The sequence below is a fragment of the Plectropomus leopardus genome, chromosome 16 (genome assembly GCF_026936395.1).
Source record: "Plectropomus leopardus strain MGB_pleo_1.0 chromosome 16, ASM2693639v1, whole genome shotgun sequence".
Classification (NCBI taxonomy): domain Eukaryota; kingdom Metazoa; phylum Chordata; class Actinopteri; order Perciformes; family Serranidae; genus Plectropomus; species Plectropomus leopardus.
Genome location: NC_142191.1, coordinates 29,177,159 through 29,203,956, shown reverse-complemented (window position 1 = coordinate 29,203,956; position 26,798 = coordinate 29,177,159). Strand labels below are relative to the sequence as shown.

At 40.3% G+C, this 26,798-nt stretch overlaps 1 protein-coding gene across 2 annotated transcripts; it reads right to left on the bottom strand.

The window, feature by feature from the left end:
- Nucleotides 1-930: 930 nt before the first annotated feature.
- On the bottom strand, nt 931-26,798 carry dse (dermatan sulfate epimerase). 2 transcript variants are annotated; one of them, XM_042503030.2, is made up of 6 exons: nt 26,582-26,798; nt 23,080-23,548; nt 17,123-17,376; nt 9,189-9,428; nt 4,890-5,097; nt 931-4,274 (listed from the first exon to the last, which is right to left on the bottom strand). In XM_042503030.2, the coding sequence occupies exons 2-6, from the start codon at nt 23,502-23,504 to the stop codon at nt 2,525-2,527; spliced, it is 2,877 nt and encodes a 958-aa protein (XP_042358964.2). In that variant the 5' UTR covers nt 23,505-23,548; nt 26,582-26,798; the 3' UTR covers nt 931-2,524. The 2 variants fall into 2 exon arrangements, with proteins under 2 accessions (XP_042358964.2, XP_042358965.2); XM_042503031.2 differs by lacking the exon at nt 26,582-26,798 and having other exon boundaries at nt 23,084-23,217.

Below are 26,798 nucleotides of genomic sequence, written 5' to 3'. Positions count from 1 at the left end.
CTCCGAGGCACGTTGATGCACGTGAGGCTTCCAGGGTGAGGAGGAGTCAAGTGTCTAGACTGTGTTGACTTATAGTGTTACAACAAATGTGCATCAGCATCGTCATTAAATAAAGAAAACCATGCACTCTTCAGAAATCCATCGCTGCTCATACAGGCTCAGTGAATTAGTCTGTCAGAAAATAGATTTTATACATTTGGATATCAAATTTTTTTTGCCCTTTAAATCCTGATCAAATGGTTGGATATCTTTCTAAAACATGGGGAGAAGGTGAAGAGCAACAGGAGAAAAATGATCCAAAAAATAGCAAAAAATTAGAAAAAACTACGAGAAAATTACATAAAAATTAACAAAAAAGTAGCTCTTTCCTTCCTCTAGCCATTAGTCCAGGTTTAACCTTTTTAAACCTAGGTAAATTGGCTTGATTTCTTCCAAATTTAAATAAATGACCTAAAAAAATAGCGAGAAATTTGTTTGTTTGTTTGTTTGTTTTTTAAAAAAAATGAAGATGAGCACAAACAAAAAGTCGGAAAGTCAAAACAAAAACAAGGAAGTGACCTGGAAAAAAAAGCTTAAAATTTGAAATAATTCTGTACAACAATTTTAAATATGTAAATATTTTTATATGTATATATATATATATATATATATATATATATATATATATATATATATATATATATGAGGGGGTTAAAGGGACATCTCACCACATAATCAAAAAAATACATATTTCTCTTCTTTGCAAGCTCAGTGGTGCTAGGTAAGCTATCAGTCGATGCACACTTCCTTGTTTGTGGCGGTACAGTTGGCAGGTGTAATTTGGTAGAAGAAAATAGATCCTTCTGCAGTAAGGGGAGCTTAGTATTTTACCCACATTTTTGAGTTCACACACTTGAAACATTAATTGAAACAACACACAGTGAAAGCATACCAATGCACGTAGTAATTTTATTTACAAATGGTAAAAAAAAACACGCCATAAAAATATATCTTGCTTTCACATATATACATTTAAATGCATTACTACGAACTATGTGGACAAGCCAAATGTCAAGTACAGATGTGGCGACTGTATCATAGTGGCGAACCTTGAGATCTTTGATACAAGGCAGGACCTCTGAATACGACAAAGGAAAAAAAACTTCACACAGACTAAAGCTCCACAGAAGCTTATTACATCAGAGGTGGTCTGGTTTCATCTTGGCAATTCATCAATTCCTATTTGGAATCAGTTGTTTTTCCTGAACACCCATTAGGCAGGTCTTACAAGTATTTAGGCCAGAGTTTAAAATATAAAAATTAAAAAAATCTGAGATTTCAAGAACACACTCTGGGGCGAAATTCAGTCTGTTACAATAATTCTCGAAAAAGTTACAATATTACGAGAAGAAAGTTGTAATTTATAGATTACTATTATTATGCGCTCTGAGGCAAATTTGTAATTTGGGGGTATGAAAATAAAATACAAAAAGTCCTATTAAAAGTGTATATCTAGAAAAAAATCTATTTCTCGAAAAAAAAAGATCATATTATGAAAATAAAAAAGTGAAAAAACTATGGAAATAATAGTCTAATAAACTAATAATTAATAATAATAATAATTAATAGCAATAATAAAAGTTAAAATAAATTATTTAAAAAATCATATTCAGAAAATCATAATATTTGTATCAAGTCAGAATTTTGAGAAAAAAGTCAGAATATTATTAGAATAAAACCCAGCTGGCCACAAGTGTCATTAGATTATGCTATTTGGTCGAATTTAGGTTGTGCTATCAGGTGACCAGGTACAAACTGCCGCTGAGGAAAAAAGAGAGCTTGTGAAAAGTTCGACTCCACGTTCGCGGGCCCGCAAAAATGCCAGAATTCAGACAGAGGACACAAAATGATAAAAAAAAAGGGACACATAAATACTGTCAGCTACTGCCACACATAGATTACGCTAATAATTTGACATTGGGACAGTATGAAAGCCCAACATCTTTCTGACATCTGGTGCCAGCTGGAAAAGCCATAATACTGAGTTAATAAAATGCATAATATTATGACAATAAAGACAAATCATAATATTATGAGATAAGATTGTCATTTTAAAATACAAAAATGTAACATCCCGTTATAAGATTCAATTGTTTTTACTTCATTTACTATTCCTCACAGGTGAAACCTAAAACTTCAGCTCACTGGAATCCCTCATTTGACAAGTAAAAGCTGACAGACTGCTTATGACTCCAATATTAAGCAGACTTAAGCATTTAAATAAGTATCTTATAACATTCCAACTTTATTGTTACAATATTGTGACTTTTTCCAGTAAAACTACAACTTCATTCTTACACTGGAATGTTTTTCCAAAAGAAAAAGAAAGAAAATCTTGAAATCTCAGATTTTTTATTTTTCAGAAGTGGCCCCTGGCACTGTGTGATAAGATCTGGCTCAGACTGAGGTGTGGGGTGCATTTAGGTCACCATGAACGACAGGTCGTTGGATCTGCAGTTGGACGACTCCTTGCACACTCATGACGTTAACACTGTGTGTGAGAGCAGGAGGAGTAGAGGTACAGTAAGATGAAGCAGTCTATCAGGAGGATGGTGTAGAAACACCTCTGCGTGTGCAAACTCCGCCCTCTCTGGAAGCGTGTCAGTAACACGGCCAGCAGCAAAAAGAAGGTGGCAGTGTTCAGGAGGAGGAAGACTCTGATGTAGGAGGCAGTGCTGGAGAGACCCTCGCTCCCTGCTGTGGCCACCATGTGAACCTCCTTGAATTTGCGGCCCTTAACAAAGGCCCCCTTTTTACTTTTACGGCCGTCTGTATAATCCATGAAGGCTCGCGTGTCTCCCTCTCCCTCCTCCGGACTGTCCTCATATGTCCTCTTTGAAGTCCTCTGCCTCACCTTTTTCTCATTCACCTCAATCTGTGCAAAAATGTCGGGTAGACTCTCCGAAAGCTTCTCCCCAAGGCTCAGTTTCTTCCCCCCTTTACCCTTGCCCTGTTTCTTCGACATCGCGAACATCTTCTCGATGGCCTCCTCCGTCTTCTTCTTGTCAGAGAACTGGAGGAGACGCTCTGCAGTCTTGCGGAAACTGGCAGTGTTGAGAACCCGTCCCAGGATGTGTCGCTCCATCTGCTGGAAGACGGGCTTGACGTGCTGGAGGTTGTCCTCCATCACGTTGACGTATTCCTCTACTTCCTCTGGTGAGCTGTCCTCCGTGGCGGCGGCTGCCTTCTCGAATACGATCTTCTTGTGGTCCAGCAACACCATGGCGAACAGAGGCTTGCTGGTGACCTCTCCGGTCAGCAGGTAGATGGTATAGGTGTGATCCTTGGTGGCCAGGTAGATATCCACTCTCTGGTCATCGCCACGCAGGCTGAAGCTCTGCACGTCCACGCCTGGGCCAAAGAAAATGTAAGCCACCCTGGTGTGAGGGTACCTCAATGGCATTGTGACGTTCACATAGTTCGAGCCATTATAGGGGTACCCCCGAGGGTAATTCCAGTACCCTACCACTCCTCTGTTACTGTAGCCTGTGTCATCCATCCAGAACATCTTATATTTATCCTCACCGTGTGATACAAATGCTCCATGAACGCCGTCTACCTTTGTACCCTGGAATGGAAGTTCCGTGTTGTGAAAGAAGGCGCTCATGGACCTGGTTGGGCTGTCCTCCTCCAGATGGATGTGGTCCACGAGGAGCAAGAGCTGTGGGTGAAGAAGAAGCAGGTTTCTTTGGAAGTTCCTAATCTTCAGTTCTGGATTGTAAGCTGAATGTCCCTCGCCACGGATGAAGACCATTCCTTGTCTCTCCATAGCAGCTTCAACTCTACCCTGGGCATCGGCCGCCAGTCCCACCTTGTACTTTAACCATTTGGAATCGCAGGCTTCTGTAACCTGTCCAGCCCACGGCTTAAAGCAACTCCCTGAGAGTACAGAGCCAAACAACACGGCGTTGTTCAACAAAGTGTACTTGGGTCCGTACAGTGCCTCTGTGATGAATGGGACGCCGTTGGGCGCAAAAGTGAAAGTGTTCTGATCAGGGTGCTCGTGGCCGGCGTTAAAGTTCCTCCACCCTTTGATCCACTCTTTGTACTTGTTCTTGTGGACAATGTCGAAGATGGCACGTCCCCCCAGCTTCCCTGACTTGAAGGAGAGAAAGGTACGGTTGGTGTCTGCAGGTAAAGCGCTGCCATACGTCACCACGCCCCAGTCCTCAAAGTAGTGGAGTTGGGATGTTCCAAAATCTGATGGAGGCTTGGAAATTAGTCCCGGGTCATACCTGCAGGACACCAAGAGAGGACGGATATCAGAGGGACATCACTGCAAAACAACAACTGATGGAAATTCTTATCAGTTTAAAGGTTTTCAAGGAGTTACTTTCTAATGACATGTTGCAATTAACATTTTTTGGTGTATTCACTTATTATCAACTGGCCTCATTTACAAACAAGACGTGTTTATTAATGAGCTCTAAATTTGTTGGTAGGAGGATTCTTTCAACTTTGAACGGAGCCATGCTAGCTGTATTCTTTTGCTTTCAAGCCATCAGTTTGTAATTTCAAGAAAAATGCCAAACATTGCTTGGTTTGCTGCTTTTTATCCTCTTTTTTTGCATAAAATGAAGACCTTTGGGTTTTTGACTGTTGAACAGAAGAAATTTCTTTAGTCTCTGGGAAATTGTGATTTCATTTATTTCTGACATTTTCTAGATTAATCAAGATAAATGATCCTCAAATCAATTAATCATAAATTATTTATTAGGTGCAGCCCTAGTTTCAAAGATCATGATCATGATAAATTACCCAATATATTATATGTAGCATAAAATGCAAAACAGAAAAAAACTGTAGCCATACAGTATATTTCCCATCATCCAACAAATTCAGCAGCTCACCAGATGAACTCGGTGTGGAGGGTACACCATCGCTGTCCTTTTCCAGCCTGCCCCGGCCCCTCCATCACCCTGTTTTGATGAATCAGATCTGCCAGCCAGTTTCCACTGCCATTACGTAACACATAGCGGTCCAAGAAGACCAGCTGGCTCTCCGGACCGTAGAACCAGTTGTAGTTGGAATCTGCAATGGCTACAGTCCGCTGAAATCCTAGTGACAGTAAAAAACACAGAGAGAGGACAACTTCAGTGGTGGCTGTTGACAAAATGCTGATGTATTGACTTATGTTGAAGTTTGTTGTGTGGATTCTTAGTAAATTCTAACACCGTACTAAAATAGTGTGCTAGGGCCACTGTAGGTTAAAAAAAAAAAAAAAAATGACTATGGAGCAGGAGCAGCATTAAGTTGGTTAAAGTTGTAAATTTACAAGATAAAAGCTCTATGAGGTTATAAAGTAAAAAAATTGCGAGATGTGACTCAAAAATTCTCTGAAATAAAAGTCACGAATTTACAAGTAAAAAGTCAGAAAAGGTTGGTTTTTTTTGTTGAAACCCTCCAAGCATGAATCTCAGTCCCCTCTGCTGTGACCCAGCTGAGTTCCAAACCAAGTGCAAAGTGTTCACACTGTTTGTCGTCTGTAATTATGAAAGGAAAACCACGCATTCAGGCGGTGAGAAGCGTTCTTAGAAACCAGCTATAGTAACTACAGCATGTAATCACAGTCAATCATTTGTCGACCAAAAACAATCATAAAACAAAAACTGCAACAGTGAAATCTCTCTGCACTATCGTTGTGAGTATGGAACAAATTCTTTAAGATATCTATTACAGGAACTGAGATAATGCTATTGAAGGTTAGCATGGATTATTAGCAAGTCAAAATGAACAGTGCTCCTGATTTTCAATACTGGCTTAGAGCTTTGTTAGATGTACGTATTTCAGCATTTTTAAACTGTATCTAAACACACAAAGACACATGCAGTGAGAGGACAGCAAACATATAACTGACACTTTCACAACATGAGATCAATTTGCTTTCTGATGATGCTTATAATGAGTTATTTCTTTATGAGATCTTTGTGACAGCAAAGAATAAACAAAAACACATCAGAAGTGTTAAAGTGCTGCATAAACTTCTGTCAGTCAGTGGAATTTAAGTTCTTATGATTCAGGAGAGAATCACCTTTCAAGTCAAGAGATACCTGTCAATCTGTATATCTTCATGTTTCCGCATCTTGGTTTGTTAATAAGTCCGCAACACAGTCAGTGAGAAAAGACATGAAAAAAATGCAACAATGTATAATTTTTTCTCCCTTGGCCTGGACCAAATGATCTGAACTACAGGTGTGAAAGCACTCATAAGTGTCACAGTCTGCTCTGCCTCTCTCCTGCTGCTGTGGGATTTTTTCTATTTACTCCCACCCCACCTCTCTCTCCACCCAGCCACTCCCCCTCATCAGCCTCATCACCTCCACCTGGTCTTCCCAGGTGCTCCTCATCTCCAAACAAGCCAGTATTTAAGCAGCCTCACTCCCCTCACTCTTTCGCTTCCATGCCTGACCTTCCAACACTTGCTCTCAAGACTGTTTTACTGGTTTCGACTCAGCTCGCCTCTGACTACCTCTCTACTGCTTCGGCTTCGTCGAGAGAGATCGCCATTCTTCCTGCTGTCTTCAGATCCTCCCGCCAGTAAAACACTTCTGTGTGAGTGCCTCTGGTGTTTATTGTTTTGATGGTACATCAATTCCCTGCCTGTCCTTGTTGATCCCGCTGCCTGCTCCTACTGGATTTGTCTGCTCTGCTGCCTGCCTGACGCTAACTCTGCTTCCACCTGAACCACAAGCCCTGCCTGCCCCTCTCTGGAGTCCCTGCTTTTCCCACAAGCTCCCTGCTGTAAGTTTTCCTTCAATTTACCTGATACATTCACCTGCCAGTCCGCTCCACATTCACAATTTCCCCTCTCGAACTCTGAACTATCTCTGAACTAAACATGAGCTCACCCCAGTCCCTCTATGAACTCTGCTCAACCCATGAACTCCGCTCCACCCCAGAACTGATAACTGTCCCTACTTACCTGTAACCTGATTATACTCACCTTTGCGCCATTCAACCTGCCAAAAGATTCAAGGTCATTACCAACTACTTGCCTGCTCTGTTGTGCTGCAGTTGGGTCCTACCACACCCTGTTACAATTAAGCCTCCTTCCACTGGACAAAAAGCATGCACAATCATCTGGCTTATGTATTTAACACCTGGATCGACATCAGTTTTATTGAGCTAAACACCTTTCTCGAGCATTTAAACCTCTGAAATCTGAGAATATTGGTTTAATTTCTTTCAAAAAACAGCGAAAAAACAGAAATTCCCAAAAGGTGTTTTGGGGGGGATAAAAAAACAAGCAACCCCTGTGGAATTTTCACTTGGCACATACTCCTTTCTACCGATAACTAACCTGTTTTTTGGCGCATATGTGATGCCTAACATGCCACAGCAGGAAAAAAACACAATAACAAAAAGGCATACTAACCAACCGCAGTCATAAGCACAGCTCTGGTCTACTGAGAATGGGAAAGAAGTTAATCAACTATTTTTAGAGGAATTTCCCACATTTAAAAAAACTTGCATTCGTGCGCTAATTTGAATGGAAAACTTGTATTGCTGCCATATGTATAAAAACACACAGCAACACACGCACGGGCAGTGAGAGGAAACCCTCCAACTGACACTTCAGCTCGTTTAAGTGCTTACTTATCCACTCACATTTTAACTGATTTTAGGGCGGAGGCTTAAACAGTCATTCCAAACTCCTTTTGGGACTTCCATGGCCATTTTCAGTTTCTTTTATCTCTGACACATCAACTGACAGGTGGTTGGTGAACACCCTTATTAGTTTTATCAGTATTGCAAAAACACATGCACATCCACACTCAGGTAATGGAATGAGAGCAATCATCTAATTGATAGTCACCTTCACAAGCAAGACTCCTTCACTTCTTGAAATGCTTGAAAGTCAACTGACATTTTTGTTGTTTGAATTTATTCAACGGGCATTGTGACATCTTTCAGCTCTTAGACTTCAAGCGACACTTCCACTGCTTTCACTTGAGCTGACAGTTACTACTTTAAGAACTTCTACAGAAACTTCCAACTCCTTTTATTACTTACAGCAACTGACGTTTCAGCTTCTTTCAGAACTTAGACTTTAACTGACCCTGTATTACACTACGCTGATATTTTACTTTTTTTTTGGTAGTTATGAGGGCATTTTTTAAACTACCTTTTTATCAATTTCTTGCAAGTTTTTGGGCTGTTTCTTCTTAAGTTGCTCATTGCCAAAAAGCCAGTTTGCTCAGGTTTTAAAGGGTTAACTTGATCTGATTTAAAACTCTTTCAAACTCGTGTCAGAAGTTCTAGGTACAGATGCAGCACCTTGTCCACTCCCTGCCATTTTTGGAGAGTCCCAATCTGCATGTGAGACTTCACTATTTGAATTCCCATCATGACGAGTTTAAGAAAAGGAATTAAAAATATTTAACATTGATTTAATGAATTTAATGCCTCAAAGACTTCTTAAGACTGTGTGGAAACCCTGATCTCAACATTTGTGTAGCAGTGTCATATACTTAAATTCTTAAAAATGCAAAAAAAATGTCTGATTATGGGGGGCATGCGCTGTAACCATTTGGCTACCAAGGCGCTCTGTTTAACTGATGTTAACTTCTTTCAGTAAAGCTTTCACTTGAGACTTTAGCCTCTCTCAGCACATTCATGCTGCTATTGTGACTCGAATCCAAGGCTCTGCCAACTGATGTAATTAGAGGTGTTTTTTTTGAGTGCAGCAGTGCTGCTAAGACACAATACAGAAACTGTTAGCAGGGGGCTGTGAAATGTCCGAGCCTGACCTGGGGGGCCCCTCCTCCGCCGCTGCCCTCCCCCTGACCTTCAGACGAAACTTCCAGGACACCACATTTCCCTGCAGGTCTCAGCTTTGAAAAGCATCCAGGAAGGTAATAACTACACGCATGCATACCCCATATCAGCTCAGAGGAGGGACTACTCTCTGATGTGGCAGCCTGAGGTTATTTTCATGTCTAATCTAATATATCCAACTTTTGGGATGGAGCATTCTGGTAAACTGGATGTGTCAGCCATTCATAGCTAAGTAAACCCTTACTTACGGGTAGTTGACGTGCTTTGTGTTTGGTTGCCTTCATGTATCCAGTGCAGTGAAAAGTGTGTCAATCAATTTCAGCTTTTGAAAAAAAAGTCAAACTGGTCAGAACAGGTTGAGAGACAGTTACCGGGCAAGATGGTCCTGTACAGGAAGGCGAAGTGTTTAAGGAGCCAGGGGTGATCGAAGTGGCTGATGGAGAAGTGGCGCTGCACCAGGAACATGTACTGAAACAGAGAGCGGGTGGTGTAAGTCCCGTAGGCCACGCCTTCATACAGAGAGCCGTCCGTCACATCCTGCAGAAGGACCATGGACTTCTCCATGATGGACAGGACCTGCTTGGTCCACAGGTAGGCCTCCTGGAGGTAACCTGCAACACAGGAAGTTAAGATGATGTTGCAGGTTAAATACAGTCTTGAGATCCACTGCTCTGTTGTTCAGAGGGTTACTCAAGCATTTTTGCATGTTTTTGGTCAGTTTTTGCCCATATACTGCAATCATTGCTGACCAGCATTTTCAAACACATACTAACATGGTTTGGTTGTGGTGTAAAAATGAAGTTCCAGAGAGCAGCACAGGTGTTGGCATGACATTGAGTATGAACTATCCGCCGGGCTGATTATTGGGGTGGATATTTGGCATTTTGACGATTATCTGTATCAGCATGTTATTTTAATGATCGCTGATAAAATTAAATATTAAAAAGTTCAAAGACAATGTCAGGACGGGAGGAACTTTGACTTTGTAAAATCTCAGGGAGCTATTTTTACTTTTTATTTTTTAAAATTTTTCACTTGACTTTATAAAAAAGAAAGTTGCTGGGAACTTTCTGTATATGATGTAGAACGTTTAAATTTTGATGAAACATTTGCTGAAGATATTTTAACAAAGTTTTGGAGTTTGTTATATTCCATATTCTAAATATATTTTCAAAAAGATTTTCTTTTTATTGAAAGTGCATATCGGTTCCAAATAACAGTCATCGCTGTCATTAACTAGTGATAATCGCTATTGGCCCTGAAAAAACAATATTGGTCGACTCCTAGAATGAACAGATTTATATTTTCAAATCAATTATCTAAACGGGTAAATCTTAGCTAAACATCTTTTTTTTTTGAAGAGAAACATCTTCAGAGCTCTCTGGTGGCAGATTTCTATCAAATTTGACACATTTTTTTAACATCCATGTCTGCACAATATTTTTTCCAGACAGACCTCAGTAACCTTGTGAAATACATTTTGAGGATGATTGTTTGGTTGCCTTTTTTTTTAGAATATTTTCACCACTTAACTTTGCCGTAAGACGGCGATTTACGACGGGGAACTGAAGCTGTTAAATCGCTTTCTTAATGTGACAGAATTCACAGAGAAGAACAATTATTTGACACTGTTGAACACAGGAGCTGCTGGTCTACCACTGCCTCGATCATCAGTTCTGATTTATCATTGATTTTGTTCAACACAGAGACATGTCCATGCTGGTGAGGAGAATTCAAGTTTTGTCACAAAGGGGAACCAAACTCATTCTATATGGATACAATTAAATTCACAAATTCATTTACAAATGTAAATTAAATGTAAATTTGAAATGTTTTGGATGATTTGTTCATCCAAAGTGACCTGGCCATTAATCAGAAAAGCTGCATACCTGACCAATTATAATAGATCTTTAGTGGGGGTTTTTTTTTCATTTTTTTACAGAATGTGAGAGCAGTAACCCTCTGTCAAAAACTCTGTGAAAGTGCTTTTCTTATTGAGAGTTGGTGAACACTAAGACTTAAAATGTGAAATCCTGCATTACAAAGTGACTAAGGCCCTGTGTTTTAAAGTACACGAGTGTGTGTGTTGTGTCGCCAGTGGAATTTATGAAAAACAACATTCCAGCCAACAACGTCTCCTCAGTCTGTTACCTAAAGAAACCTTCCACACACAGATTTTTGCTGTGGCTGTGGAAAGCATGACACCACTATGCCACACTCTACACCATGTATACTCTCTCACACACACACACACACACACACACACACACACACACAAACAAACACTCACAGGATCACACACATAGACTTTACTATGAGAACAAGCGACCGCATAAACGCCGCGGCCACAGGTCATTGAGGAATCCCGAGGCCATCGGCGGTGTAACCAGCCAGCATCCGCCCCGTAGGCAGGTCCGCCCACTGGAGCCGTCCCCAGCAGTGTTTGGTTTGGGCTTGGGGACCGCTGGCCTACACAGAGCAGGTATTTACCATCAAACAGGAACTCTTGGCACGCACAAAGGCCGTATTTACACAAACAGAGCTTCACCAGCGTCGCACTTCAGAGCAGCTCAGGCTCTGAGCCTCTTCAGTAGTTTCCTCAAAAGTGAAAACATCACAATAAATTCAACTCCCATGACACCTTCCTGGGGAAAAAAAAACATATAAAGGACTTCCATATCCTGAGAAATGCAAACAGTCTAATGCAAATTAATTAAATCATCCATATATATAAAGCTCCACTTATAGTTTTTTTGATAACTTAAAATGAAAGACAGAAATTGAATAAAAAAATTATATTTGCCCCAAGAAGTTTTGGCTTCTTAATTTGGATGACAATAGAAAACAGCAGTGTTGGGAGAGTTACTTTAACATTAACTTTTAACATTAGCCACATTACAAGGTTAAGTTTGATATTCAGTGGTGCCCCAAAGGGGTCTAGGGGAGGTCGTGGCCCCTCTGATATGATTACTGGTGCTTGCATTTTTTTTTTTTTGGTTCACTTTGTCATGTTGGGTTTTTTTTCTTTGTTTGTTTTTTGGTTTGGGTTTTTTTTTTTTTTTTATTTTGTTGTCAAATATTTTAGGTAATTTTCTTGTTCTTTTCACAGATTTCTTGCTAACCTCTGGGTCATTTCTTCTTTTGTAGCTCATTACCTTCTTTCCCATGCTTTGTAAAAAATCTGCCCAGGTCTCAAAAAGTGAATAATTTTACTGCATTTCCATCTTGGCTGAGCACGTTTTGTGTGAAAGGAATTAATAGCCCGTCCCATATAGACGCCTTTCCCAAATATAAACCTGCTAAGTTCAGTGATTTCAGCAAATAATAACCTCCGCTTTTAAGTGAAATGTCACTGTAAATGAAAAACAGAAGAGAAACTGGCTGGTAAGCAGAAGTATTAATAGTCACCATGACTGAACAAAGAAAAAGAAGTGCCACGTAATGAAAACCCAACGTCATAAACCCAAAATCCAAGCAAACTGATGACACAGTGCTTATCATACAATTACACCACAGCAATTACTGAAATACCAAAGACGTCAACAAAAAAGGAGGAATTAAAAAAAGTGAATCATCCCGTGAACCCACATTAAACAGAAAACACATACCAGACAAACTACATCACATGCACATCGTGTACAGTGATTCTCTGGGTTCAGCTCTAATTTCCCCTGTTTTCCCACAGTCTAATAATGTGGCTTGCCTAATGACTAGCAGAGGGGATAATGCTGCTGTCAGGCTGAGGGCTTAGGCCTGACCGTCTCCCATGCTGTTAGCCAGGGTGCTCGGTCTGGACACCCAGATCCCTCCCTCAGCGCACATTATGTCCACAGGAATGTGAAAGGTCAAAGGATTTGTTATTTCCAACAACGCTTACTGACTTACTCTCTGCTCCTTCAGTTTGTCAGAACATCACACACAATTAATGGAGAGCAACAGCAAAAGATCAGGAGCTGGTAATTTGTTTTTGGAAGTTATTTTATATTAGAGGCAGGACAGAGCCAGTAATGAAATATAATCTTTCCCACAGTCGGTTGTGGGGGAGGTGCATTCATGTGAGGTGGTATAGGTGGGTAGTCTCCCTTTAAATTAAAAGCACTAATAGAGGAAAGGAAAGGAGCCAAGCGTTTTTGGGGAGGCAATGTTGGTGGCAAAGTGTAGCTGTTGAAGCTAAATGCTACTCTTCACTGGAAGGAGTCACACTACACTTCTGTTCTCTGCCTGTGCTCTTGATCTTATTGCTACCACCTCTTTAAACGTTTCTTCTTTAACTTCTTAACTGTTTTTCAGAGGAAGTCAATCTCCAACCCATTCTGATTAAGAGTTTAGAAAAACATTGTTTTTTTAACAGCGGCATGGTTTTTTTGTACATATTGCGTATTAGGGCCACTGTAGATTACAAAAAAAGGGGGGGGGGGGGGTTCTGAGGGAAAAAAATCAGAATATCTGTGATTCATGTTGTGAATTTCTGAGAAAAAAAGTTGGATGTTCTCTGAGTTTATAAAGGTGCTAATTTGTGAGAAAAAGCCAACACATTTCTGAGAAAAAAAGTTGAAGATTCTCTGAATTTACAAAGTCACAAATTTGTGCAAAAAAATAAAAAATCACAAAATCCTGAGGAAAAACAACAAATATTCTCTGAGTTTATACAGTTGCAAATTTGTGAGAAAAAAAAAAACCCTCACAAATTCCTGAGAAGTGCTCAGTTTGTTTACATGAAACTGGCCCTGCGTCACACGCATATCAGGTGCATCTATTGATGCAATGACGCTCATAAAATTCCAGAATAGTGAGTGAGCGAGTGAGTGATGCTATGTTCAGGATGCCATTATTCCACTATTTCTTTACATAACAAATTATATGTTAATACAGGATTCCAAGCTGTTTTATGATACACACCTAAGCCCACAGCAGGGACTGCTACATTCATAGTCAGTTAATACATTAGTCTGGCAGACATTAAAGTGTGAGCGGTCAAGGATGTGACACACAGGGGAGTCCGGGTTCACTAAACATGAACTGTGGCCAAACTGTGCACATTTCTAACAAACTAAACATTTGGCTTCAAGGCAGCAGCAAGCAAACACCTGTATCTGGAATGTGCTGCTGCCTTCTTATGTGGTTATCCAAACCAAAGTCTGTCGCGTCCCAAGAACTAAACTCACGGACGGCGTGCATATCTCCAGTTTCACTGAGTGGCACATGAACTGTTCATTGTAAGAGCATGTCGTTTCAGGGAACAAAATAATGAAAAAATAATAACGTAGACCTATATGTCAGCAATGGGCTTACAGCTGTCAGATAACCAATGAAGAAGAAGAGTTTGATCTTCTTTTCTGGTCGAGCTTATTGGAAACTTTCCATCGATTCACAACCATCTTGGCGGAATAATATTTGGATGTAATGTCATCCCTCTGCACAGGAAATGAATGATACATGTACGATAGTGGAATGCAGTCAAGCTTCTGTACAATGTTAGAAACACTTCAGCTAAAAGAGTTTTTTTCTAGATCATATCATGTGTTTGCAGTCTTTTAAGAAGCTGTTTTCTCACCCCTGCTAGGTATACAACTCTCATCTCCACATGGAGTCTGCTTTAAAGCACACTTAACAAATACTTTTTCTCATAAACAGAGCATCCAAGCAGCAGCAGAGCTGCACAATCTCTTCCCCAGGTAACAGGCAGGCAGAGCTGCTGGAGCAAACTCACTTTTTCCTCGACGCAAAATAAAGTGAAGCAAAAACAGGTCGCGCTGTAACTCTCCTGAGTGTTCACAGAGCTTTGCGCCTGTTGTTGCTCTCTACAAAAAAGAAAGCCTCAAATAAAACCACTGTGACCACAGCGGCTCTCTGTAAGCCAGCTGTCATTTAGTTCACATCAGGACTGCATCTTTTGTACCAGAAATCAAATCCCTGTAAGCAAAGCAAGCTGCACTGCAGGCGTTTACCTTCCGATGGCCTTTCTCTGCTGCTAAGCTAAGTATTCGGTGCAGGATATTAAGGCAAAAAGATACATTTTAATCATGCCAGCTCTCACAAAGAGAATAAGGACCGAGCCATATTGCACAATGTGGCAGAGTTATGCGGAGAGCCTCATCTGGAGAACAATTACAGAGGATTAAGTGCAGCCATGGCAGATAACCTCGGGCTGACTTGACTGAAATTCCAGTCAAAGTTTCTCTCACAAGCAAACTGAGGTTGGCAAGTCTCACCATGCAAATTAAAGGAAATGAGCCATACCATATAACGTACGTATGTATATGTACTTTAAGTCTGAAAACCAGCTGCTGTGCTGTCATTGAGTATTAAAGCCATTATATAAGAAACGAAGCTTGAAAACAAAGCTAGTATTGCAATTGGGCTTTAAGGGATTACTTAAATTAAGGGGTTTTCTTTTGTCCGTCTATTTACACATCTGCAAAGCTGTAATAATCAGTTTATCCACTGATTAGTTGACAGAAAGTTAATCAACTATTTCGATAAACAATGAATAATTTTAGTAATTTTCCAAGTTCCAGCTTCTCAAATTAGAGATTTACTCATCTGACAAAAACACTGATGGCTCTATTAAGAAAAATATTGACAAATTATCGTTAGTTGCAGCATACTAAGCGTAACTGACTCTAACTCTGTGTGTGTTTGTATTTGTCTGTCCACAGCAAATCTCACAAACTACTGAACCAATCAGGCAAACATTTTCCATTCACTTTCGTGACCGCGTGCTCAACAACCTCTTGTGGCTGTGGTGACTCACAACTATTGAAAACCGTGTTTTATTGACTGTTTTATATCTGCTGACTCCTCACTTTTCAATGGCCCCTTCCCTACTTCCTGCCCCCAAAGTTCAGGCCCCTTACTCTAACCGCACCCAACTTCAAACTCGGCCTTCATGGTGATCTCAATTACACACCTGTTAAGTTTTGTGACTGCATCTTGCACGGTTATGACACTATAACATTGACAAAATATGTCAACAGACAGACAGACAGACAGTGAAATAAACACCTGGCAAAATACTCAAAGTGACTTCTGTTGTAGTCCCCACTACTATTGCTGTTACCAGGACCACATTTTGCCACGATCACACACACATATATAGATTAATGAGGTGAAAATAATACCAGCCATCACAAAATTGGTAAAAATAGCAATTAAACATAAATAAGACTGTTAAAAAAGCTACAGCGAGCAAGTATGACTCCACATTTACTGAGCAGTATTAGCAACCCTCTTGAAGGGATACTAATTAATGTGGCCAAAAAAGGCTGCTACATCTGCCACGAAACCACTTTAAATTGTTAAAAATAAATCTGCTAAAGGAATTGTAAAATCTGCTAAAAGAAATCTGATCTCACTGTAACTTGGAGGTACAGTACATGTGTGTATTTCTAAAAATAAAGCTCAAAATGATTCTTGTAAACTAATATTCCTACATTAAATATCTCAAAATCTGGTGTTATCTGCTATATCTTTTTTTTTTTTTTTTACTGTAATCCTTCTATAGCTGCATCCTTCGCAGGGCTTATACTCTGAATCAGCCTTTAGACCATGTGACTGAACCTCTACAGTGAAAACCCGACTAATGAAATTCCTTAAATCGAGTTGAAGCTTCTTAGTGCTGAGCGAGGCAGGTTTCTAACCCTTAAGCTCCCACACAGAGCAGGAATGAGCTCGCTGGCTGAGTGAACGAGGTCAAAAATCTTAAGTCATATCATATCAGAGACAGCTGAAAGCAGCTACAGTTTAAGGAAAGGGCAGAAAAATATCAGAAAACACTGGGAACTCTCCTATGAATATTACAGCCTGCCAAAGGTATGTAAATATGCAATTATGCAGTACAGTTATCTTTCAAATACTGTCATCAGCTACTCATGGCAAAGATAATGTGATGAAGTCAGGATATTTTATACTACCACTGCCTAAACTTTTATTGTCCAAAATTAAATCAGCACACTGAAACAGAAAACTTCACTGGAAATTTGATCATCCTAAATTACTGTAAGCATCTTTTTCTGCATCATGTTCTGTTAAAAATAAACTTTCCAAATCACGCATATCACACAACATTTAAGCCAATAGCGATATAACTGCAATGCGCCAAAATATCGGGCGATAACATCCGCTGACCGACATATCGGTCGGGATCTAATGGATATTTGTACCAAACTTCATGACAATCTTAGACACTGGTTGTGAAGGTTTTGGGCATATTGGACATACTGTACATACTGACCAATGCGATCATCTTTAGGTCCTGCCGCCACAAAAACACACATGACAAACACATGAAGCCTGATCCACTAACCTTGGGTCATGTAAACCAGGCTTCCAGTGAGCAGAGCCACACAGTTGGTGGGCTGGTGGTTGTGCAGGTACTGGAACCCCCAGCCTCGGACGTATGACTTCTCGTACATCAGGCGTGACGCGTTGCCGATCACCTGGAGGAAACGCTCCTGCTGGCCCTTGTTCAAGTACTCATACAGGAAGTCGTAAGCGGTGGCAAAACCAACCAAAGAGTGCGCCAAAGGAACTTCATCCCAGGGGGCATCTTTAACCAACCTGCAACACAAACACCAAACACGAGGCTAAAGGCGAGGCACGTGTGGAAAATAAACATTCACTGATAATCAGGTGTGAAATTTTCACTCTTTAACTGAAGCCTTGGCAAATGTTTGACTTTTTTCTCTGCAAATCCTTTTAATTATACTCACCACAGCTGTAAAACGTCAATTCACTTTGAAAGCAAAAATAAAGATGCTAGGTAGCATTTTGCACCGCAACTGCAGCACCATTGCCTGGCAATAAAAAGACTTATAAAGAGACGTTAAAAGTGTAGTGTGTGCAAATTTTCTGCTAGTTAACAGCCGCTAGGATCTAAGAATGCTGACTTCTGTGAGTTTTAGAGGTGCAAAGTGCTGTAAAAGAGTAAAAGGTGTTCTGTAATCATCTTGCCCACTTTAAAGAGAAGGGAACCTTTTATGCTTTTCCTTATTTTCTGTCATATTTAAACATGAACAAAGTTTCCAATCATGATGCAAACGTATGTAAAAGTAATCACTGTGAGCAAAAACCTCAGGCTTCAGACCATTCGGTATACTTTCCCCAACAAGCCAGCAACAACTTGTGATGGATTTCTTGATATGACCATCAGCTCCAAGCACGCTACTGCAAATGTTGACACTGCTACATGCAAACATCAAGTAGTTTTTACTGTCGATGTTCATTTCTCCTTGATTTGTCCGATTGTGAAGATTTTGGTTTAGTGGCTTTTATTGGCAATTTTTTTTTTACCGTAGAAGGTGCCGCTATAAGTCCCTTACAATCACTTGCTGCTGCAAATACGCTGCTACAAGTAGCTACATGCTACCATCAGGGAAAAATGAAATCTTGTTTGACAATGTTGTAAATTTTCCCCTGAGTTTAGATCATACTCCTGAAATGTCTGGTTCTAGAGCTTTTCACTTAGGTTTTTATTGATGATTTTTCCCAATGTAAAGTGCCATTGTACTCTGTAAGAGTCATTCCCTGCTGCAGGTACACGGCTACATGTAGCTACATGCTAACATGAGGGAAACATGTATTCTTGGTTGCAAATGTCTTTACTTTCTCCTTGATTTTGGATCATATTCCTGCTGGAATATGTGAAGTTTTGAGGAGTTTAGTTTAGAAGCTTTTACTGATCAATCAGAGCAGACTGGGCTTTTTTGGAAAGGGGACTTAAGAAAAAAGGAGCATCTTGGGTGAATACAGGTGTCCCAGCACAGACAGTATGAGGAAAATTAAGTGTTTTTTTAAAATCAAAGCATCCAAGCATCTACCAGTAGAAAACCAAAATACAAGAATGAACCCAAGAATGAGCATAACAGTTCCTCTTTAAGCTGTCATGAGTAAACTCAATGAATCATGCTGAGATACTCACATGGATTCTGCTGACATATAACAGAACACCAAGGTCATGATGTCACCTCTGGTCATTGAGGCTTTCTTCCAAAGAAGTTCATGAAACAGTGACACAAAAACCAGATTGAAAATTATTTTTGAATATGCATCAGCACTTGTTGGCAGTTGAAACCTCCAGGGTTTTTTGAAATTATTTTAGGCTGAGATTCATGGATATACAGTTTTTTGAATTTGACCTGTTCGAGGAGTTTGCCTTTGACATCCCATAAACACATGTTAACATGTTAACAATGACATTTAATGTCATGTTCCTTTACTTAAAGAGCACCACTTTGATGTGCAATACGTGGTTTCCACATGTTAAGTGGCAGCTGAGATTTATTTGAAAATTACTTCCTGCCTGGTCTCACAAATGAACACCAACTGGATTGTTTCTTTATGTTGAAATTTGCCCATATGGCAAAAAAGGAGGACTATCAAAACCGTGGATGCTAAGTCACAGTTGGACTGTATACTAAATTATGCCAAAGCACACACAATCTCACTTCTGTATGTTTGCACAGACTGTGTGAAAAGGGGGAAAAAAGGAGCAGGCACCAGTATGCCACAAAGTAGAAGTTCCCTGACGGAACATGGTTCCTGGAGGAGTTGGAGACATAATTGAAGGTCATGAATACCACAGCTGACTGATTCCTGGAGCCACTCTGCACAGGCTCTTCAGAGGTTCAGTGACCATAATAAAAGTGCGGCCAAGGAGAAAACTCGCAGTGTGTTCTTAAGATGTGAAAACACATGCTCAGTGGCTTCTCGTTTCTGCACTGTGGCACACGTACTGATATCGTGAAAAATGTCCTGCAAATTGCATTATTACCACACCGTCTAACACCCCCTCCTCCCAGAAACGAACTGAGGGAAAATCCCCTTCCACCTGCTCAATGGCTGGAGGCAACACAGCAGCCATGCAGCAAAATGAGAGGGATTAAGCTGCTGCAGCCCCCCCTGCACACATGCGGGAGGAGGGGGTGCACCTGAAGGAGTTCTGCCAAAAAAGTCAAGTTTAAAGCAATCCTCACCCCCGAAATTATCATTTAGAAACCAGTTATCAACCTTGTGTTAAACTGAAATGGTGACGAAAACTCTATTTTTCTAACATGCCTCTAAGGAGAATGAAGAATCCAAAAACGAAGAAAATTCTTGATGAATTGCAGTAAATGGGGTCCACGTTTAACAACAGCAAAACTTTATCAAAACATCCATTCAAAAACGCTCACACGACCCATGCAGTACAATTCAAGAGCCATAGTTCTATGTCCAGTGCTTCCAAAATGCATGAATTTTCACTAAAACCTTACTATTTATAAAGATTTTGCATAAACAGTCTTAACTAATACACAAGTAAAGCACCTTAGTATTCCAGTGAAATTCCACCTCTTGCATTATACTGCACAACTTGTGTGAGAGTTGATTTGTTACACTTTTGCTGTTGGTAAACCAGGTACCCTTTTACTACAATTTAGGATTTCCTCCCTTTTTTGGATTCTTCATTCAATGCGGAGGCATGACAGAAAAGTTTTTTTTTAGCAAATTCAGTGTTACACAGAGTGAGTGACTGACAAATGATCATTTTGTACATGCAGTGTTCCTTTTCTGTCTTCAAGATTAACATGGTCATCTACCCAAGTTTAACATTAGAAAAAAATAATGTGTGTTCTGACCAAAATGTGTCATAACAGTAGCACAAGTAAAGACATGTAAAGGCAAGAGCCATAGCTATGTAAAGTCTAATGCTAATCTTAGCTTTTAACAGTCACCATGAGCTATTAGTCACACTAGACTAAGTGAGACTGAGGGGGCAAAACTTGAGTCTACTGAACTTAACATGGTGTGTTACTGTGCCTACAAATTCAACTTTTTATGTGTGAGATGGGAACCATTTAATGTATGAATTGAAGTCTATAGGGCTTTCTGGAGATGCAGTTTTGTCTGTTCTGGGGTTTTTGTCAACTTGTTCTTGTCTGCACTGGTGTTTTTGTGAAATTGTGAAATGTCATTAGTCATAACCCAACTACTGTTCCAATTCAAAGTCCACATCGAGCAAATTACAGTCCAATTCAGAAGTGTTGCTGCTCCACCTGTTTATCCAAGATACTTTGACAGATGACATCTGTGGCCTCAGGGTAGCCAAGTATCCCCGAATGAAATTTCCAACAGTGGCAGAGAAACTAAGCCAAGCTCATAACTGTTATAATTTCTGTCCAACAATGATTACTGAGTCAATATAAATGTGTGTATATGACTCTTTATACTTGGAATATGAGGTCTATTAATCCAAATATTTCACATTTGAAACTTTAGTCCAAGATCAGGGAGAACAGTCTCATCTTGGATAGCCCTTGGTAAATATTTGTTGGTCTTGAATGTACACTGAGATATAACTCCTTTTGGATAAAAACTGCAGATCTGAAATCTAATATCTATTCCTGCCACAACAGTTTGTTCGAAGGTAAAGTCAAGGCTCATGTTTTTATTGGAAAGCTAATTTGAAACTGTCTTTGTGAACCTTTGGCTCCATATCTTAGCAAACTGCAGTAAAAATAACCAACTTATATAAATGAGAATGAACGGAGGCAGTGTGATGTATTGTAATTTTACATTAGTGGAAAGTTACATGTAATTTACAGCATGTATAAGCTTTTTTGTGATTGGATAATTTTGGTTTTGAACTTATAAAAAAAATGGTGAATGTCAATAAATCACCATGGCTACCTACCGAGCACTAATTGCGTGAGATTATGTGAATGAATGAACAGTAGGTTACCATGGAACCAAACAGTGGCTGCAACCACCTTCTCCAAGCGTCATTTTCAGACCTTCATTCCTTTAGTCTTTGGAATAAAAGCTGTGGAGAGCTGGGAAGTCGTGAATGGCTGTAATCCACTTCTCAGCCACTTTGCACTTTGCTGGCAGAACTAATGTTCATTGAACTTAATCAAATTGTTAGGGAAATAAGGAAGCACTGTGGATGGCTGATGGCTGCGTGACATTCAGCCATTGCTGACTCTGAAAAGCCCGAGGATTGTCCAAAAACGGCTGAATGGATGGATTCAGCTGACTTATCGATTGCACCTCTCACGGTATGAAGTATGGATGGAGGTTTCTTTGCTTCAGGCTCCCGCAAAATCGTATATTTTGTATATATATCAGTGATCACATCCATGGAACTGTTGTGTCTAAACATACTATATTCTTTGCTGTTGACTTTGCAGTCTGTTAAAACAAAATCTGTTTACTTATGTAACAGAATGATCCTTAGTCTGGTAGGTTTGGTATCAGTGATTTCAGAGCTGTTCTTGGTTTAACAGAAGAGGAATTACTCTGACAAAAAGGTCTATCTCTGTAGGGATCCTTTCCATAATGTTGTCTGACACTTAGAATGATAATCTGAGCCTGTCAGTGGCAAAAACAAGAACTTTTCATGGACAAAAGGTGCACGATTGCCACAAGTAGTTATACATCAGCATGTTTTGCCGCTGCTGTCTGCAGCCCTCTCACCCAATAGTGGACCATTTTTTGAATAGGGTCCGAATATAAAGATACCAAACTGACTCTGTATGCTGGGATCTGTTTTTTTTTTCCAACCTTGATGCCCTGTCTAATGTATCATTATCTCGCTTTAAGATTTTCCTTATTTTAGCACATTTTCTGCTTACATTGTGCACTCTTTCTAAATTAATGTGTGTTTAATTAGATTACCACATACCAGCAATTCTAGGGCCATTCAATTTTGCATCATATTCATACTGTAAACCGTTGGTCCAAAGGTGAACAAAGGTCACTGTTAAGTTTTTTAATTCTGAATGAATTTCAGCTTATTTGATCCTAGCTAAATCTAATGCCTCCCTTGCAAAAAAAAAAAAAAACCCAAAACACCCAGACAACACAGCAGCGTAGAGTCACTCCCTATCTGCTCACCTGCACCCTGAGCTTCAGCCCCGGCCCCTGCAGTGGCCCATTCAGCTCACATCTGAACATTTCATTTCCTTTCATGTTCGGCAAACAGCTGCTAAACATATTTCCTGGACCACAGACTTTATCGGACCACAATGCATCTTTACCAGATCTCTGCCCACAGAGGAAAATGAGAACACTCTGGAGACGGCGCTGAATAAAAAGCCTCTAAAGGGGGAGGACTTAGCATTAATACCCGCTTGATGCACACATGGGGGCGGAAAGCGATATCAGGTAGCATCTGTAGGAGGGTGGCTGAAATTTCGCAGAATATGTCACAAATAAACACACTGTCGGCCTCACTGTGCCAAATTATAGAGATGATATAATATAAAAAAAAGACAGAAAATCTACCAACTAGGCTGAGCCGCCATCCTCTCCATGTAGTCCTTGGCGAGGTCGAGGGCGCCGGCCCTGTGCGGGTACAGCACACAGAACATGGACAGCACACCCAGGTTGTTTCCGTACACCTCGTTCCAGCGGGCGCTGAACTCTGCAGGGCTCCAGGGGGGCAGGTACATCTCCGGATGCTCCAGCATGGTTTCTCCAGCCTCGCGGATCCTCCTCGCCATATCCTGATGAGTCCCCGCCGCCGCATACTGCAGCTCCTCCACATCCCCGCGGTTGAAGTACAGCATGGGATGACCATTGTAGTTGCCTCCCATGAAGGGGATTCCTCCGCTGGGATCCACCTCCGCCGCCACTAACACCAGGGCGAGCAGGGGCCACAGCAGACTTATGAAAAAGACTGTGGGGGCCCCGCGGGTGTGGGTTCTCATCGTCTCATCCAAGAGGGGACTTGGGCATTGCCGAAGGAGCTCAGCTGAGAGGGAAAAAGTAGGGGGAAGAGAAGGATTTGAGAAAGCCAGCCCATATTCTTCACAAAAGCCCTGCATTCCTTGAATAATTAGATACAGCTGTAGTCCTGATGATGCAGGCTTTCCATAGTAATGTAGACCATTATTGAGGCACAGCTTAGAGCGTATCACACTACTGTCGGACAATGTAGGAGTCATTGTTGTTAAAACTTTTACAAATCCTCCAAATTCCATTTCTTTATAGTGCTCAGTAATACAGTGACACCCCTTTACTTCCAATATCCAAGTTAAAGTCAAATCTGGGAGTCGTATTTCACCTCTGCACGCTGTTACCTAATATTCACTTCCCAAGATTTATTCCTGAGTTGGTATGGTCAGACAAGTCTAGCCCTGCACACCCAGATGGCCAGACTAACAGGCCTGGAGGTCATAAAAGCCCCATTACTGCAGTGCTCTGGTCTACCGAAACAACCTCTAAACCCCAACTGCTGTGCTTTACAGAAAGACCAGAGTTGGCCCGGCGTCTCTGCTCCGAACATGAGAGTAAATTCCATGACCTTAGTGGAGCTCTTGGCAAAGGCCTGCTGGAAAACCCTTTGCTAGTGATTTCAACATCGTCTAGACTGTTTGAATGCAGCGAGCTGTCCGCGGTGTGCATGTATTTTGTGTTTGATAAACACGTTGGCAAATAAGAAATGCGGCCTCTCTTGCAGTTAATTTTGACATTTGACCTTGTGAGGCATCACATTCCTCTGTGGTGCGCATGAAGATGGTCGAGTTGCAGCCAAGACAAAACCATCAAGACATCTTTGGACTAATTTATCACACTAAAACTGTAACTGAGTCAGGAGCCAGGGACCTATTTTATAAGGAACGCCTGTAAAACTAAATTAGACTGATCTCAAACTTACTTTCTTTGGGCTGTTTCACTAAATTAAATGGATAGTATTTTGGTGGGAGCTGATAGCAGGTCCAGTCTACTTAATAATGATTCTGAAGACACCTCATGCCACTATAAGACATTCTTATCTGCCATAGCACCACTGTAATGTATTAAATAGGTACTTACATTTAAGGTTGTAGCTAGACTTACTGAGGGTCTAAACCCATATTTTTATACAGGTATAAGACATTTAAATTGAATGCTTTTTTGAAAACCTTTCCAAGACGATTTTCAACCAAATTAAAGAAATAAATGACTTTTTTCTTTCTTTGTCGAGCAGTGCAGCTCAGTAGTAAGCTATGTAGTATATAAATGGCATTAACGTGAACTTTTCAAGCAGAAGAGCTTGACTCATGTTGATAAAAAAGACATAAAAGATGGATTAATGAAAGAGGATAATTGTGCGATTAGCATCCGGCAATTCAAATTTAGAATACTTTGACTTTCAAATCAAATTGATTTTTAGACATTTTAAGACTTTTTAAGGACCTATTGGCACTGAAACAAAAATATTTTAATATGCAGTTTCAAGCTTTTCAAATGTGAAATTTGTTGCTATTTGTTGTGTTTCATAACATTGCAAATTAAAAATCTCTGGGTTTCAGACTGTCGATTCAACAAAGAGACAATTTAAGAAATACCCTTGGGCTGTGGAAAGTCGTGATGGTGTCCACCCCTGTCCCCCACCCCCCATTAAAGTATGTTGAGTATATCTAAACTAACAGGGTTTCAACACGCTTATGACCAAAATTTCAAAACTTTTCCATGACTTTCCAAAGTGCCATATAATATGCCCCTTACCATTCACAATGTATGATACAAACATTGTTCAATCTCAAAAATGCAGTAGTGGGGCATATTGTAGGTATGGAAACTTTGGGATTCATGGGGTTAAATAACACTGTCACATTATCCTTCTCTTATTAAATCATTTTAGATTCAAACTTTATTCTAACATAAGTTCAGTTAGCTGCCAATGAAGGAGGGGGAGGTGGAACGTGGGAGAAAATAAGAAAGCATACATGATGGTAAACAAAACATCACACCTTGGCAAAAATTGAAATCACTTTCCATCAACAGCAAGAGAACATAAATTTGCTGTTATGTTACATAATGTGTAAAGTTTTCCACACAAGTTTACAAAAACAATTAATTTTATTACACCCGACAAAATTCCCTGACTTATTAAAATTCCCTGACTTATTAAAATTCCATGACTTTTCCATGTCTGCGGGATCCGTGGTGGAATCAGCCACGAAAATACCTGATGTAATTTTTTTAATCATTAAATATAAATTCCTCAACTGTTGCTAACACCCCCCGAATCTAAGAAAATATACAGGGCATTAGCTACGGCCCTGCTGAAAGTGTCTGGAGGCATTATTTTTTAAGTTGTGGTACTTTGAGTCATTTTGGCAGCATTTGCTAGTTTCTAATTTTGCTGTAATATGTGCCTATAGACGGTACTCTTCTTTAATGAATTGGGTTATCAATAGGTAAGTATGAAAAACATAAAAAAAAAAAGAAGCTGTGCTATCACTGTAAAAATAGTCCAAATATGCTAAAGGTAACTTCAGTCAAAATGTGTACCTTGCAACAGGCCATAGGCTACTAACATTAGCTATTTCCACGTTCAAAGTCACTTATTTTAAAAATGAAGAGATATTCAATATAGTAAATGGTTACGTTAGCTTGAAATCTGTCACCCAACATTATTTTACAGTTGTAAAAAGGTAGAATAGCAGAGGAAAATGAACTGTCAACCACCAGAAAGTGTTTCCCATAAAAAGTAGTCCTCCCTCCCCTGATACTGATGCCTCTTCATAGGGTCCTACTTTCCACTTTTTCAACCTTTTAAGCTAACTTCGTTTCAGTCTTTCAGTTTTGTTTTTAAAAAATCCACCATCGCACGACTGCAAGTAGTCTTTTCTATTGATAGAAATGTCTCTCTGTCAAATAATTAAGTGACTTTTCCCAGTTTTATCAGTTATCGATGGTATCGATAACCCAAATCTACGCACAAAAGTAGCCTTGTTCTGGTCGGCCGCGGTGGAAAGACGGAGCAGCGCTGGAGGAAAAAAGCCGTTTACGTTACCTGTCAGAAGCGGTGCTCACAAAGCCGTGTTCCCGTCGTCACAACACTCATTTCTTCTCGCTACAGCTGACGTGATTTTGTAAAGGTTATCAATATGGGTGAAAAGTTTGTTTTTAGGGACGAAACAGAGTCAGAGAGGGGAGGGAAAGAGAGTGTGAGTGCGGAGGGAGCGTCATGCTAGCGAGTGAGGAGGGGCAGCAGGGGAGAGAGGCTTAAA

Excerpts from the sequence above, each read along its gene's own strand:
- dse (XM_042503030.2), bottom strand. The coding sequence starts at position 23,504 with ATGAGAACCCACACCCGCGGGGCCCCCACAGTCTTTTTCATAAGTCTG. Across the intron at positions 17,377-23,079 it reads ATGGCGGCTCAGCCTAGTTG|GTTGGTTAAAGATGCCCCCT; the intron begins GTAGATTTTCTG and ends TTTGTGTTGCAG. Across the intron at positions 5,098-9,188 it reads GTACAGGACCATCTTGCCCG|GATTTCAGCGGACTGTAGCC; the intron begins GTAACTGTCTCT and ends TACTGTCACTAG.